Source organism: Conger conger, chromosome 1 (assembly GCF_963514075.1).
Source record: "Conger conger chromosome 1, fConCon1.1, whole genome shotgun sequence".
Classification (NCBI taxonomy): Eukaryota; Metazoa; Chordata; class Actinopteri; order Anguilliformes; family Congridae; genus Conger; species Conger conger.
Genome location: NC_083760.1, coordinates 67,562,164 through 67,577,413, shown reverse-complemented (window position 1 = coordinate 67,577,413; position 15,250 = coordinate 67,562,164). Strand labels below are relative to the sequence as shown.

The 15,250-nt window shown below is 49.1% G+C and overlaps 1 protein-coding gene across 5 annotated transcripts in view; it reads left to right on the top strand.

The window, feature by feature from the left end:
• Positions 1 to 15,250, top strand: part of nbeal2 (neurobeachin-like 2) — a 68,176-nt gene that overhangs the window by 44,164 nt on the left and 8,762 nt on the right. For 4 of the 5 annotated variants that reach the window (XM_061237172.1, XM_061236953.1, XM_061237113.1 and 1 more), the window contains 22 exons: positions 605 to 758; positions 961 to 1,116; positions 1,905 to 2,064; positions 2,205 to 2,293; positions 2,519 to 3,130; positions 3,484 to 3,662; positions 3,979 to 4,135; positions 4,548 to 4,691; positions 5,110 to 5,433; positions 6,774 to 6,923; positions 7,180 to 7,337; positions 8,098 to 8,222; positions 8,429 to 8,549; positions 9,184 to 9,341; positions 9,540 to 9,673; positions 10,308 to 10,415; positions 10,706 to 10,801; positions 12,115 to 12,239; positions 12,796 to 12,936; positions 13,594 to 13,724; positions 14,173 to 14,282; positions 14,674 to 14,791. In XM_061237172.1, the coding sequence (XP_061093156.1) occupies positions 605 to 758; positions 961 to 1,116; positions 1,905 to 2,064; positions 2,205 to 2,293; positions 2,519 to 3,130; positions 3,484 to 3,662; positions 3,979 to 4,135; positions 4,548 to 4,691; positions 5,110 to 5,433; positions 6,774 to 6,923; positions 7,180 to 7,337; positions 8,098 to 8,222; positions 8,429 to 8,549; positions 9,184 to 9,341; positions 9,540 to 9,673; positions 10,308 to 10,415; positions 10,706 to 10,801; positions 12,115 to 12,239; positions 12,796 to 12,936; positions 13,594 to 13,724; positions 14,173 to 14,282; positions 14,674 to 14,791 (3,650 nt within the window). The remainder of the gene's footprint in view (positions 1 to 604; positions 759 to 960; positions 1,117 to 1,904; positions 2,065 to 2,204; positions 2,294 to 2,518; positions 3,131 to 3,483; positions 3,663 to 3,978; positions 4,136 to 4,547; positions 4,692 to 5,109; positions 5,434 to 6,773; positions 6,924 to 7,179; positions 7,338 to 8,097; positions 8,223 to 8,428; positions 8,550 to 9,183; positions 9,342 to 9,539; positions 9,674 to 10,307; positions 10,416 to 10,705; positions 10,802 to 12,114; positions 12,240 to 12,795; positions 12,937 to 13,593; positions 13,725 to 14,172; positions 14,283 to 14,673; positions 14,792 to 15,250) is intronic. The other variant, XM_061237028.1, reaches the window with a different exon arrangement.

Here is a 15,250-nt window from a genome sequence, read left to right as displayed (position 1 = left end):
AGAGGTGAGCAGAGCAGGGAGGGTAAGGAGAGCAGGGAGGTTGGGGAGAGCAGGGAGGGGGAAGAGCAGAGAGAGGAGAGCAGAGCAGGGAGGGGAGAGCAGGGAGGGTAAGGAGAGCAGGGAGGTTGGGGAGAGCAGGGAGGGGGGAGAGCAGAGAGAGGAGAGCAGAGCAGGGAGGGGAGAGCAGGGAGGGTAAGGAGAGTAGGGAGGGGAGAGCAGGGAGAGCAGAGCAGGGAGGGTAAGGAGAGCAGGGAGGGTGGGGAGAGCAGAGCAGGGAGGGGAGTGCAGGGAGGGTAAGGAGAGGGAACATGGAGATACTTCTGTCTAATGACAGGTTGTGAGGTGGTTGCCATATTGTGTTACTTTGCTGGAATATGTGCTTCATTAGGATATTTTTCTATACTCAAGTCATGGCTGCCTGATTGGGGTAAAATAGTTGTTGCTTGATGGATGAATCTCACACTTTCAGATTTTTTCTTGTTGTTTTTGTGCGTTTGCATGTGTGCCTGTGCATGCATGTGCACGTTTGTGTGTGTGTGTGTGTGTGTGTGTGCGCGCATGGGCTCTCATCTGTGTATTTGCATGTGGTCTGTGTGCGTTTCAGTGTGGAGAAAGACGGCAGTCCTCTCTCAGAAGAGCTGCAGACGGTGCAGACCTCGCTCTTCTCGCTGCTGAAGGACTTCCTGCTCAAACCTACGTCACCCGAGGAGCTGCAGAGCTTACTGGCCTACACCATCACTGTGGGGGAGGAGCGGCAGGTGCCTTTCATACTGTACCGTACTTTCTGTTAGCTCTTTACTCAAAACAGCCCGTTTCCAACTTCCGTAGCCATGTTTGAAGGTGCAGTTACATACAGAACATTGTACGGTACTTTTCAGCAGGTATCTGTCGGTCCACTAAAAGCCGTTTGAATCTAAAGAAATGTCGTCCCCCCCCCCGGCTCCCCGTGGCCCCTCCCAGGTGCTGAAGGCTCTGGATATCTTGCACAGCCTCCTCCGCAGCACCCTTCCCCGGGAGCAGCTGATCACGGCGCTGCTGGACTGGGGCGTGGAGCAGCTCTACTGCCTGCTCTTCAAAAGCAACTTCGGGGACGAGGTCCGGGAGTGGGTGTTCCGGGTGAGTCCAGACCCGAGCCCAGTCTGTCTCAGTCTGGCCTGAGGGAACTGAACTTCTCCTCCACCCGTGTGTCTGCCTGCTATCACGCTAAACCCAGGCTCCCGGAATGGCTGTAGTCCGCCTTTGCTCTTTACCCAACATGTCCCTCTGAAGCTATAGGTACAGTTCACCATGCAAATACAGTAATGCTCTAAACAATCTTTTTAAACAACGTTGACACTCCGCCCCATAATTCGTGCTGTACTTTTGTTGAGACTTGGATATACAAAGTTTTGGTAAGAAGTAATTTCCGATGAAACCGCAAGGATGTGCCAGAGTAGCCATGTCATTATCTTTTACCTGGTATGAGACGTCAATGATGAGTCTTTCAAATGTACATTTCTGGTGCTTTGAGCAGCACAAAGGTTGGCCCCGTTGTGGTCTGCTGTATCAGAGTGAGCCGCAGTGGGTATCTCAGTGACGGTCTGCTTAGATAGATGGCGCTCCAGGCGAGTGGAAATACAGCTTTACTGTATTTGTGGGTGAACTGCCCCTTTATCCTCCTTCACATTCTGACATGGTTTTTTTCCCCTAGTAGCTATTCTTTGTGTTCACTGTCCTCCAAGGCTTAGTGCTTGGCCCAGTTTTATTCAATATTTACACTAATCCTCTTTGATTTGTCACTTGTGGGTCTTGGCTTTGTCATGCTGTAACCATGTGTGCTGGTTACAGTATTTTCCTGAGACCAAGAGGGATTGTTTTCGCTGACTTGCAAAGACGCGTTGTGATTACTTTCTCCCAATCCTCAGATCCTTTATAAGGTGCTGAAGAGTGAAGGAGTGTCGGAGAAGAGCAAACAACGCATCAAGCTGAGAGATTCTGGCTACCTGGGCCTGGTGTGTTTCTTCGGAGACGTCCCCGTCACCTCGACTACCATTCGCAGTCTCTATGAGCAGATTCTTGCAACAGGTAATCCTTGCGAGGGAACAGGACAGAAAGGTAGACGTGGTTTTGGTGAGATGGGATGGTGTTAGAGGAGGTCAGGAGAGAGTTAGCGTAGCGTAACAGCATGCGTGCCGAAGCCTCTGAAGCCCCTCTCCCTCTCTCAGACACGAACCCGAGCGCCCGGGACCTCCTGGCCGTGGCGTACCTGTCCCATCGAGCAGAACTGGCAGTGCGCCTGGACATCTGCCGCAAGGTGAGCGTCTGTAGAGTCTACCTCAAACAAAAGACCAATGCTGTGACCCTCTCTCTCTTTCTTCCTACATCTTTTCCTCTGTATCTCTTTCCTTCTTTATTTATCTCACTCTCTCCATCTTTTGATCTCTGGCTTTCCATCTTTATTGTTCTCTCTGCCCATCTTCTCTCTCACCCTCTCACCCTCTCTCTCACCCTCTTACCACCCCCCCCCCCTCTCTCTCAGCTCTTCCACCTGGTGCACTTGAGTATGGACTATGTGAAGCAGGTGGCCCGGCAGCCAGGCTGGCAGGACATCTTGACCAAGCTGTACGTGAAGGAGTCCTACAGGTCCCACGCCAACAGCCAATCCGAATTCAGCCCCGGCTCCTCCGTGGACCTGCCCCCGTCCAGACCCCCCCTGAGGAGACAGGACAGTGTCATGGAGGAGAGGTACACGCACATCTTCCGGCCCTACTCCTCCTCCCAGGAAGATGAAGAGGACGACTACAAGTCCATCGATTCCACTGAACAGGGCAGCCAGTCGTCATCGCTGTCCAACGCAGTGGACATCCCCATGCCCCGCCGTGAAGAGGAGGGGCTCTACTACCCCCTGTCGCCCTTTGAGCTGGACCTGGGTGGAATGGGCCAATCAGGGTCCGGCAACGGCAATGGCAACGGCAACGGCAACCACACCCCTGGCAGCCTATCAGATACGCCCTCCCCTCTGGACTCCATTCGCCCCTTCCCTGGGATTCGGACCAGGAAGAGCTCCAGCCTGTCCAACGTGCTGAGCGACACCAGCTACGGCACAGACCCGCCCGCTGGAGACAACATCTCCAACACATCCAACCCCCAGGTATAGGCTAATGAACAGTCTGTCTGTTTTGTCTTTGTTAGCTCGGTTTCCTGTGGTAATTTCATCTAATTGCCCTATTAAATGGCCCCAAACAGGAAGCAGCTAGTTCTTGCTGCAAGGCACAAGCATGCTCAGCTGCCTTTACTCTTAGTTTGTGGCCTAGTGGCTAAGGCACATGACTGGGACTGGTTCAAGCCCCGGCGTAGCCACAATAAGATCCGCACAGCCGTTTGGCCCCTGAGCAAGGCCCTTAACCCCACATCGCTGCCCAGTGTTTCTCAGTAACTAGGACGGGTCAGATGCAGAGGAGAAGTTACCCCACAGGGTTCAGTAAGGTATGTGTCCTCCTGCAGCAGGCCCCGGAGGAGGAGCTGTGTAACGTGCTGACCAACATCGTGTTCTCCGTGATGTGGAGCGGGGCGGAGGGCAGCGAGGACGCTGTGTGGAGGGAGAGGGGGCAGGTCTTCTCCGTCCTCACCAAGCTGGGCTCCTCCTGCCAGCTGGTCCGCCCGCCCGACGACATCAAACGCAGGTCAGGAAGGGGCCGCTCTTGCACCAGAAGATAAGAATGTCAAAATTTAAGTTGAAAATGACTCCCAACAATTCATATCGATGAAACGGAAGAAAAACTGTTGAATTGCTTATTTGCCAGTTCAATACAAATACTGAATTTAAAAAATATATATGTGTGTGAAAATACCAAAAACTATATTGTAGATGCATACAATAGTCTAAACAGCATCAACACAAGTATTGAGGGCTTGAAGTACTTGAAGTCTTTAAGGGGAGTCATGTGTAAATGTTTTTTCATAAAGAAGGCACTCAGGCCGTTTGTTTCCCCCGTGCAGCCTGCTGGAGATGATGCTGGAGTCGTCGCTGTCAGACCTGCGGGACTCCCAGGGGGCCGTGCAGTCGCACTGCCCCAGCCTGGTGCGTCTCCTGCGGCTGCTGCAGGACTTCCTGTTCGCTGAGGGCACCGACAACCAGGCCCTGTGGAGCGAGAAGGTGAGAGCGGTAACCGCTGTGCTCTCACGTCCTCTGGGCGCTGCCATTTTGGTTTCTTCCGTACCTGTGGGGATATTAAATGTGTTGGTAAATGTTTCGGTTTGTTCTAGATCTTTGTGGGGCGATAATGTGCTGGTTTGTTTCAGATCTTTGAGGACGTTGAAGTTTTTTGGAGAGTGTTAATGCTGCTGGTCTGTTCTAGATCTTTTTGTGACGATAATGTGCTGTGTGTTCCTGATCTTTTTGTGGTGATACTGTGCTGTGTGTTCCTGATCTTTTTGTGGTGATACTGTGCTCTGTGTTCCTGATCTTTTTGTGGTGATACTGTGCTCTGTGTTCCTGATCTTTTTGTGGTGATACTGTGCTGTGTGTTCCTGATCTTTTTGTGGTGATACTGTGCTGTGTGTTTCAGATCTTTGAGGGGGTGGTAAACCTCCTGGACAGACTGCAGGCCTGGAACAGCAGCTCTGGCTCCTCTAATGTCCCTGAGCTCAGAGAGATGGCTCAGGTGGGCCTGCGCATCATCACCGGGTACATCCAGCAGCAGCACTCTCAGGTGTGTGCCTTACATGAGGCTTATTTTCTGCTCACGGGGGAGCTTTTTAACCTCGTGTGCTTGCTATTTGTAGGTTCGGGCCTGTGGGTTTACCTGTGGTTAAAGTGTCGCTGTGACCGTTTTCCGTAAAAAGTGCTATACAAACAAAATGGGCCTGACGTAAGCAGCACAGTGCGCAGTGCAGAGTGTAGGCAGAGCACAGCCTTCTCTTGGAGACGCCAATTATTTTTGACTCTCAAGGGCTTTGTGTTGTTCTAATTAGCTGTTAATCTAACGGCAGTTCTGTCAGAGGTGAAAATACATGTGGAGTGACTAAAATAGGGTTTGAATGTAAGTGTGTTAATGTGTCCCCGCTCGTCTCTGTGTGTAATGCTGTGTGTGAGAGTCCTCTCCTCTCTCTCTCCCCCGCTCTGTGCAGGTGTGTGTGATGGCCTGTGTGAAGCTCCACAGCCTGCTGCAGACGGTGCTGTGTCTGGGCTGGGACGAGGTCTGCTTCCTGCTGGGGCGGCTGGGCGCCCCCCTGTGGCCGGCGGAGGACGGCACGGTGGCGGTGTCGGGGCAGTCGGAGGTGTTCTCCCAGCTGGTGCCCATCGTGCGCACGCTGCTGGACCAGCAGGCGGACCCGGCCACCCTGCAGAGCCTGCTGCCCCGCCTGCCCCGCACCAACGGCAGCTCCACCTTCGCCCAGGACCTGCAGGACTACTGCAGCACGCCCGAGTGGCAGGACTTCTACAGGCAGCACGTCAGTGTCTCCTCCTCGCCTCAGCCGGTCACGGCCCGTTTGGGGGGTTCAATTAGCTGAATCTTGCTCTGAATGCTATTGTAATATAGATACTAAAAACTTCATATCAGTCTTATTACAAGCACAAACATCCCTCCAACGCAAACATTATTCAGTGACTTTAGAGCAGGTCATTCTCTTGTGAAGTCAAATCCAGTATTCATTGGAAAGCTGGGCCTAATCATAACTGAGGCCTGTTGGAACTGAAATCAGCAGAGTGATCCCCCAGGGCCAGAACTGAGAGTGAGACTTCAGACCAGACACTTTCGCTTTCAGACATTAGTCTGATTATGTTCAAAAACCTTTTTTTTTTTAAACCAATTACAGCTGGTTAGCAGTAGGGTTACAGTAGGGTTGACATTAACATTTCAAATGTGCTTTTCATATCGTACTTCAAGCATGCGATCGTTTTGTTTTTGTTTTTTTAAATGTAAAATTACATCTTAATTTTGGTGGTTATTCTGCTGTCACATGCCTGTCTCTTCAGTTAAATCACACACTTACAGTAGTGCCCTTTCCTGGAGCCCTGTGCACTTTGACACGTAGCTGCCTGTCTAGGTCATATCTGTAATATTTTTATTATCGGAATTCCCCAGAAATTCCAGCTGCCCTCCCGCCTCTTCTCTGCAGCGAGTTTGCTTCTTAAACTTAGACTCAGACTGTCAGTTGCTTGTTTTATGTCTGTGTTCTTGAAGGGCACTGCAGAGCTATACAGGAACAGAACTCGACCCAGGGAAAGTATTTTCTTGCATGTCGAGTGCCAAGCCTCTGTGTGTAAATCACCCTCACAATAAATTCCTTCAGCTCTACACATCCTTGTTATATTCAACCAAACACTTTCCGTGGATATTGATTAAATAATCATGACGCAGATTCATTAATTTCTCATAGTGGTAGGTACCAAAGGTTTGTTGAAAGTGCATGTGACACAGTGTCTTAGCTGTTGACCCAGTGTTCTTGGCTCTTTGTGCAGTCAAGACAAATGAGTTTGCAAATGCAACATGGAAAAAGTGATCCGTCCACAGTAATGCCCTGTGCATAAAAGCCTCTGAAACGGGACAGATATTGCGTACCCTGGGTCCGGACAGCATTTGTGATGCCAGTGCATTTGACAGTGTCTATCATAAATCTGCTTTGTTTGGATAATCCGAATAGACCAAACACGGCGTGTAATGCCATTGATTTGGCAGTGCATTGGGTTGTGGATGGTGCATAATGTTGGCTGAGAAACGGGAGAGGTGTGTGTTTATGATATTTTTGCGTTTGCCTCATTGCTTCCGTCACTTGAACGTGTTCTGCAGGTGGAGCCTGCCATGCAGCAGTTTGAGCTGGACACGTTTGGGAAGAGTCATGACCTCATGTCCAACTTCTGGAACTCCTGTTTCGATGACCTAATGAGCACAGCCCAGCGGCGGGACAAAGACCGGGTCCAGTGCAAGGCCAAGTTCCAGGTGCACCCCCCCGTCCTCACTCCCTCTCATGCTGAATTGAGCTGAAGCTGGCCTGTGAGGGAAGTTCGGATGAATTCACTCATCAATCAATCATCAGTTATTCATTCGGCCTAAGGGCAGAAACATTGTGGGTAGAATTTTGGCCTTAGACCAGAGCCTGCTGTGTGGGTCATCTGAGGATGGATTCCGTATGAAGACCTAAATCAGTGAGAAGATCTTATTGGCCATCTCTCTCTCATGTCCTGTGTGTAATTAGGAGATGGTTATGGATCCCTACCTGAAGCGAGTGCGCAGCGAGAACAGCCGTTACTACAGCCTGCAGAAGCAGAGCAGCAGCCAGCAGGGGGTGCTGTCACGCCACTGGAAGTCCCTGAACAGACTGCTGGCCAGCGAGAGAGGGGCCTGGGCACACAGGTCTGTCTGCCTGTCTCTCTGTCTCTGTCTCTCTGCCTGTCTCTCTGTCTCTGTCTCTGTCTGTCTGTCTGTCTCTCTGTCTCTCTGTCTGTCTGTCTGTCTGTCTCTCTGTCTCTCTCTCTGTCTCTCTGTCTCTCTGCCTCTGTCTGTCTGTCTCTCTGTCTCTCTGCCTGTCTCTCGGTCTCTCTGCCTGTCTCTCTGTCTCTGTCTCTGTGTCTGTCTGTCTCTCTGTCTGTCTGTCTCTCTGTCTCTCTCTCTGTCTCTCTCTCTGTCTCTCTGCCTGTCTCTCTGTCTGTCTCTCTGTCTGTCTCTCTGTCTCTCTGCCTGTCTCTCTGTCTCTGTCTCTGTCTGTCTCTCTGTCTGTCTGTCTGTCTCTCTGTCTCTCTGCCTGTCTCTCTGTCTGTCTGTCTTTTCAGTTACACACCATTCTGGCTGCTTTTGCTTCTGTATTTATTTGATTTGAACTCTTGATGAGTTCAGTTCTGTTTTACTTTATTTCCTGTGTTTTAAAGGGCCTATTGGGTCATTCACTAAAACAGAAAATCATCAGTGGCTGGCTGTAGAGTCATTAGGTTTTCTGTAGGTTGTGTAACTCAGTAAAATGTTTTTTGGATGTAATATGTTACTGGACATGTGTGATTTGCAGATACTGTGTGTGTAGTTTTCCATTGGCTTCACTGTACTGGTGGCCTGAGCCTTGCTCTGTTGGCCCTCTGGTGTCCTGAGCCTTGTTCTGTGTGCTGTGTGCTCGCTCCCTCAGGGTACAGCCTGAAGTGAAGTGGAAGCTGTCCAGCGCAGAGACTTACTCCAAGATGCGCCTGAAACTTGTTCCCAATTACTGCTACGATCCTCATATTGAGGCCAGCGCACTGAGAGACAACATGGGTATGAGGCTGTGTGCGCGTGTGTGCGTGTGTGTGTGTACAGTGTGTGTGGGTGTGCATTAATGCAGTCCTTCAGCACTCATTAGTCAAAGACCAACTCCAAAACCAGGGGAATAACTTGGCTGCCTACGGGACTGTATGAAAGAATGGTGAATATGGTCAAAGATGGTCAAAGGGGCGTCATGTAGATTGTAATCATCTGCACAGGTGCTGACGGCCCCCACAGCCCCACTGAACCCCTCCCATTGGCCGTCGCCAAGGAAGCCAAGGTGAGCGACATGGAGGACGACCAGCTGGGTGACGAGGACGTCGTGTTTTTGGACAAACAGTGAGTGAAACCCAGGAACACAAGTATGTCTGTGTGGGTGGGGAGGCCCTGAGTGGCTCATTCAGTGAAGCTGCTTACCTTTTCTGCGCAGATCAAGTCCTGTAGTTCCTGTCACTGACTGTTCCCTGTGGCCACATAGCGTAGTACAAGATGCCCATTGGCTACTAGGGATGGGTATCGTCTAGCAATGCTTCTGGAGAGCAGTGGATATATCAATCAGCAGCTCTGGCATTATATTTTAAAGTGGCACCAGTGTGAGATGCCAAAATCTGCTTCACCATTCAGTATGGAAACCCATGCCATAGTGGTACCAGGTTTTGGTGGCCCTATGAGCTACTGCAGATGCACTTCTTCACCCAGTGTTCTTGCTCTGTACTCTGTGGCCTGTGAAGTCTAAAATGATCACTAGCTTGAGTGCACTGGAGTTGTGGAGTTGCTTCAGCTGCAGGTCTGTGTGACACCGTGCTGACCCGAGAGGCACCATTAGTGATGGCAAACTAGAGAAAAGGAAAAAGTGTGGAACTATTTTTAAAATGTGCGGTGGATATAGCTTCTGAGAAGTCCCCCCCCCCCCCCCCCCCCCCTCTCTCTCTCTCTCTCTCTCTCTTTCTCTCTTTCTCTCTTTCTCTCTCAGGGTGGAGAGCGAGGAGGAGAGTCAGAAAGAGAAGCTGGTCCTGTCGGAGGACTGTGAGCTCATCACCATTGTGGCAGTGGTTCCGGGTCGTCTGGAGGTCACCACTCACCACCTCTACTTCTATGACGGCAGCAATGAGAAAGAGGAGACGGAGGAAGGTGAGGCAGAAGAGGCCACTCACACGAGGGTTCTACACACATTTGCTCATTGCTATTCTATTGCTATGTCTTTGTATTGAATATTGCCAAGATATAGTGTATTTGAGAAGCAACTTTGTTGCTATTGTTTTTAAAGTATATGTCACCTTAGTCCCTCCAGTGTGTGGAACATTCTGAACCTTACTCCATCTTTCTCAGGAATTGGATTTGATTTCAAACGACCCCTCTCTCAGCTCAGAGAGGTCCACCTGAGGCGCTACAACCTTCGCAGGTCCGCGCTGGAGCTGTTCTTCATCGACCAGGCGCATTACTTCATCAACTTCAGGAAGAAGGTGAGGGTGTAGCCTGCGACATGGCTCTGAGCATGACCCTCTCTATCACTCTGCCTTGGCCGTCTCATTGCCCAGCCAGGGCCAGCGGCATAGCAATCCGAATGGCACATAGACGTTTGGGTTCAGTTCCCAGCCGGGTCATTAAAGATGTGTTCCTGACTAACATCCTGTCAGGGGGTTCACTGTGAATCAGGCCTACTCACGTCACAGAGATGACTCTCTCTGGCTTAGTCATAACTTATATTACAGAAATAATCTCCTTTTTTGGTTTTGAACCCAATCACTAACTACTCTTTGCTTGTTTAAATGAGCCAGCAAATATTTTGTTTAAAAAAACTGTCTGTGTCTCATGTCCCATCTCTATTGGGCGTAGTGGTTAAGGTACATGACTGGGACCCACAAGGTCGGTGGTTCGATCCCTGGTGTAGCCACAATAAGATCCGCACAGCCATTGGGCCCTTGAGCAAGGCCCTTAACCCTGCTTTGCTCCAGGGGAGGACTGTCTAATCGAGTGTACGTCGCTCTGGATAAGAGCGTCTGCCAAAATGCCAATAATGTAATGTAATGTATTGTGCACCTCTTCTCCTAACCCCCCAATCCTGCCCCCGCCCCCCCCCCCCCCCCCCCCCCTCAGGTCCGGAACAAGGTGTACTCCCGGATCCTGGGCCTGCGGCCCCCCAATCTCTTCTACTTCGGGTCCCGCTCCCCCCAGGAGCTGCTGAAGGCCTCTGGCCTCACCCAGGTACAGCTAAAGCAGTATTTACCTGTGTGCACTCCTGCTGAAGGAACTGGCTGCTGATTCGAAGATCACCCGTTTGTTAGGTTTGTTAGACTGCTGACTAAGGTGCCTAACTTCTTAGTTGAATATCTGTTTTTGCTTTGCGGGGTGCTTTGCTAAGCAAATAACATTTATATTATGGTCCCACCAGTTGCAGATTGTTGATAAGTGTTTATTCTGATGATAAATGTTCATAATGCTGAACTGAACTGAAACTAAGATGGGCATATAATATCCTTTCTGTCTCCTCTCAGAGATGGGTGTGCAGAGAGATCTCTAATTTTGAGTACCTGATGCAGCTGAACACCATTTCAGGACGCACCTACAACGACCTGTCCCAGTACCCTGTGGTGAGGACCACCTCTGTGTGTGTGTGTGTGTGTGTGTGTGTGTGTGTGTCTCCCTGTGGGAATCTGCATGTATCAACAGCATGTGTATAACATCTGTCTGAATTAGACTGTGTGCCATATTGTGTTTTTTATGTCCTGTTTTTTTTGTCATTCATGTCGTTGTTTTTAATAACTTTTTATTTGATTAACCTTTCGATGAGAACATGCATCTTTCACCAAAGGAAATGTTAAGACAACCAAAGGGGGCAAGAACACAAAAGATGAGAAGTGACTGTTAAATGAAAACTAGAATTAAAGCAAATAAGGTCAACAGTGAAGATCACAGCTCCCCACCCACTGATTCACCATCTTTTCAATTTATCAGGCTTACCTCTTATATACAGTGACTTACTCAGCATTAGAAGATAGAAGCCCAGAATATGAATTGTAAATAAGCAAGCTCTGTGTACTTGATAGCATGATACAAAGCTCTGGCAAATGCAAAATATCTCAAAGCAACAGTTGTTCGTATTCAGCATGATGTGAACATCTCTAAGTGCAGGAACTCCAGTTTTCATGCACAGTGAATCAGTGCTGTACTGCCTATAGTAACCATAAGTAAAGCCATATGCCTCTATAAGAGGTATGAATGGACACAGGGTGGGAGTATTATGCTGTGATTAAGAGACCTGGTTTCAGGAGAAGGTTGCATATTTGATTCCTAACTGTGACTGTTCTTTCCCTGACACATTTCAGGTAATAATCTGCAGTACAAATGAATGTGTGAAATGTAATCAACTGTACAAGGCGTCCTCAGGACTTTGAGCTTTGTTTCTGATGCTCATTTCCTGATCTTGTCGAGAAAGGCTGCTCACTAGCACCACTGTGGTTGGCTCCAGTATATGCTTTGCAGCCACCCTTTCAATGCAAATCAACGGTAACCAAATGGTAACCATTGATTTGCATTGAAAGGGGGGCCGCAATATTTTCTTCCCACAGGAAAATGTAGTTTCAATCATTGTTTTTCTTCAGCTAATGTCTCCCCATGTGCCAATTTTTGTGTTTGTGGGACAATGCAGTTATACTTTGTGGACGAATCAGAGACAGTTCGCCTCATTGCAGAGTCACTCTCTCACAAGCTTAGTAGAGAAGACCACAAACCTGCCCAAACATGGCAATGCCCGTAAACTTGACTTCCGCAGTTTCAAAAACACTTTTCAATGGACAGTCAGTGTGTGCTGTCAGAGGCCCATATGGTCCTTATTACGCTACAGTTTCTCTGTCCATCGACCGCGTGCTCAGTTTTAATCAAACCTTGTGTCACTCACGTTCAGTTCCCCTGGGTGCTCTGTGACTATACCTCTCCCACCCTGGACCTGGATGACCCTGCGGTGTTCCGGGATCTGTCCAAGCCCATCGGAGTGGTCAACTCCCGCCTGGCGCAGAGTGTCAGAGAGAAGTGAGTGAGAGACGGATCCGTCTTGGTGCCCACAGGGCTGAGCTGAGCAGAGATGCCTGAACACTACACATTTTACTGAGAACTAAACAAACATTACACATTTTGTATTTCTGATTTCTCTGAGGAAATTGAACATTATTTGCATGTTTTGCATTAGAGGTTTTACTGAGGTAATTCAACTTTACCTGTTTTGCATTTCAGGTTTTACTGAGACAACAAAACATTACACGTTATACGTTTTTCTGAGATAATTAAATGTTACACATTTTACTGAAAAAAACAAAACAACTAAATATTATGTATATTGTGTAGATTAAAAATTGCACATTTTGCTGAGATAATGAAACACTCAAGCTAGGTTTTGAAACAGCTGGCAGCTGGTTTACCAGCTCAAGCTATGTTTTGAAAATGCTGGCAACTGGTCATTTCAAGCTGGCCCATAGCTGGATTTTACACCAGGGATTTACATGTATTATTTACACAAGTTGAGGGCTGTGTTAAAATGAAACGGCATCTGAGGTGGAGAGATGAATGGGCAATGGTCTTGTCCCTTCAGATACGAGAGCTTTGAGGATCCCACGGGCACCATCGACAAGTTCCACTACGGCACACACTACTCCAACGCCGCAGGAGTCATGCACTACATGATCCGCTCCGAGCCCTTCACCTCCCTGCACATCCAGCTGCAGAGTGGCAGGTACGGGCCGGCTTTCTCTCCTAGCTGTGCAGTTTTCCCCACTTCTGTGCAGTTTTCCCCACACCTGTGCAGTTTTCCCCCACTCCTGTGCAGTTTTCCCCACACCTGTGCAGTTTTCCCCACACCTGTGCAGTTTTCCCCACACCTGTGCAGTTTTCCCCACTGCTGTGCAGTTTTCCCCACTGCTGTGCAGTTTTCCCCACACCTGTGCAGTTTTCCCCACACCTGTGCAGTTTTCCCCACACCTGTGCAGTTTTCCCCACACCTGTGCAGTTTTCCCCACACCTGTGCAGTTTTCCCCGCTGCTGTGCAGTTTTCCCCACAGCTGTGCAGTTTTCCCTCCCAGCTGCACATGCACTGAACCCCACACTCCAGCTTCTGGGATTGACAGTACGGTTATGGCTGCGATCGGTTCTGAGGTGCTTTAATAGGTGTTCATAGTGCACCCTGTTAGCTAGCCGGGCAATGCGCAGAACATTGCGAGAGCGTTTCATCGCAGGGGCGATCTCGCCAGCTGTCTGGCTTTAGGCTTTCCGCACGGTATCTCTTCATCGCGTTTGCTGGAAGCGCAGCAGAGCGGATGACGTAAAGATGTTGAGGCGCTGCTGACTGCCGGCCTGTGCCGGCGCTCTGCCTGTCCCCGCGCGCCGTGCCCAGGTTCGACTGCGCCGATCGGCAGTTCCACTCCGTGGCCGCAGCTTGGCACGCGCGCATGGAAAGCCCGGCTGACGTGAAGGAGCTGATCCCAGAGTTTTTCTACTTCCCAGAATTCCTGGAGAACATGAACGGTGAGCTTTCCAGAACACATCCCAAAATTAGCATTTACTGCACTGCACTTACGTACTGTACTCCGAAGCTCAGACCACATTGCTGTAGTGGCTAGGAAAGTTATCATGTAGGTTTCTGTTTTTGGCAGGATGGAGGGATTGTGTCCTTTGAGGCCTACTTTAGTAATTGATTGTGCTAGAAAGGATTTACAAAATAAAAGACAAGCACTATTTTTGAACCTTTGTTCCTAATATTCACAATACAATTTAGTATTTTTGCCAAATAAATAAATGATAATAATAATTTTCAGATTAAAGAGAAAAGAAAAGAGCAGACTCTGCCATTATATAAAATATGAACAAGCTCAACGCTGCTTCCAAAAAGAAATTATATGAAGAAAAGCGTACGTATTGGACTGTGGTGAAAGATGAAAGAGATGTTGGTTTACTCTCTCCCTTAACGGCCCAGGGTTTGACCTGGGAAGTCTGCAGATGTCCCAGGAGTCTGTAACAGATGTGGTTTTGCCCCAGTGGGCGGAGTCTCGTGAGGACTTCATCAGGAAGCACAGGAAGGCTCTGGTAAGCAGCCCTAAAACCCACACACCACAGTGCGCATAATGTGTGTCATGTTTTAACACCACGTAGGATATCTTGGCCTGGTTTACATCACAATTTAAGCTCCATTATAGCCTGTGCCGTTTGCTCACTGCCTTCACTCTGCCGGCAACATACGATTTTCTCTTTGCCAAGTGATCATCCAGCTTTTGTGACCGTTCTCTCATCAGTGGATTAGTAATCAGTTAAGTATTGATTGAGCAGCCCACGCACTGGCTCTGAGGCCCCCCGGGTTACTCTGGTACGGACAGTTTCTGCTATGCAAATATGCTGTTGGTTTGGGAGCTTTGTAAGTATGTTGTGAACTTGTGTGAGTATGTGAGTGTGTGAGTTTGTATACTGTGTTGCTTTGTAGGAAAGTGAGCATGTGTCGTCCCACCTGCACGAGTGGATCGATCTGATTTTCGGTTATAAGCAGCGAGGCCCCGAGGCTGTGGAGGCCCTCAACGTTTTCTACTACTGCACCTACGAGGGTAAGGCCCTGTCTCTTCAGCCCCTGACCTGCAGCTGTCCGAGGGTGTGCCCGGCTCCCTTTTTTGCCTCTGCTCATTTTACATCTTACGTCACGCTTTAGTCATTTAGCAGATGCTTTTAATCCAAAGTGGTTTACAAGTACTGAAGTTCCTCAACAAGTAAAAAGCATCAAAACCATAAATAGCAAAGCACGCATGCAGAACAATAGTCATCGTGAGTGCACATTTTTTTATTTGGACAGGAAGTGGCCTCTTATGGTTTTCCAGGTGTGAATCAGTTGATTGGAAGGTGACTCTACAGGAATCCGACGCGGCAGGACTGTAATTTTCCAAACCTTCCCTAAATAGTCTCATTGTGACTCCTTCACTTCCTTTCGCTATTTACTGTGGTAGCAATCCAAGCCCTGGACGTCTGCTGCTAAAGCCCTCTGTGTTTAAATGTACCTGGGAAAGAAGAGG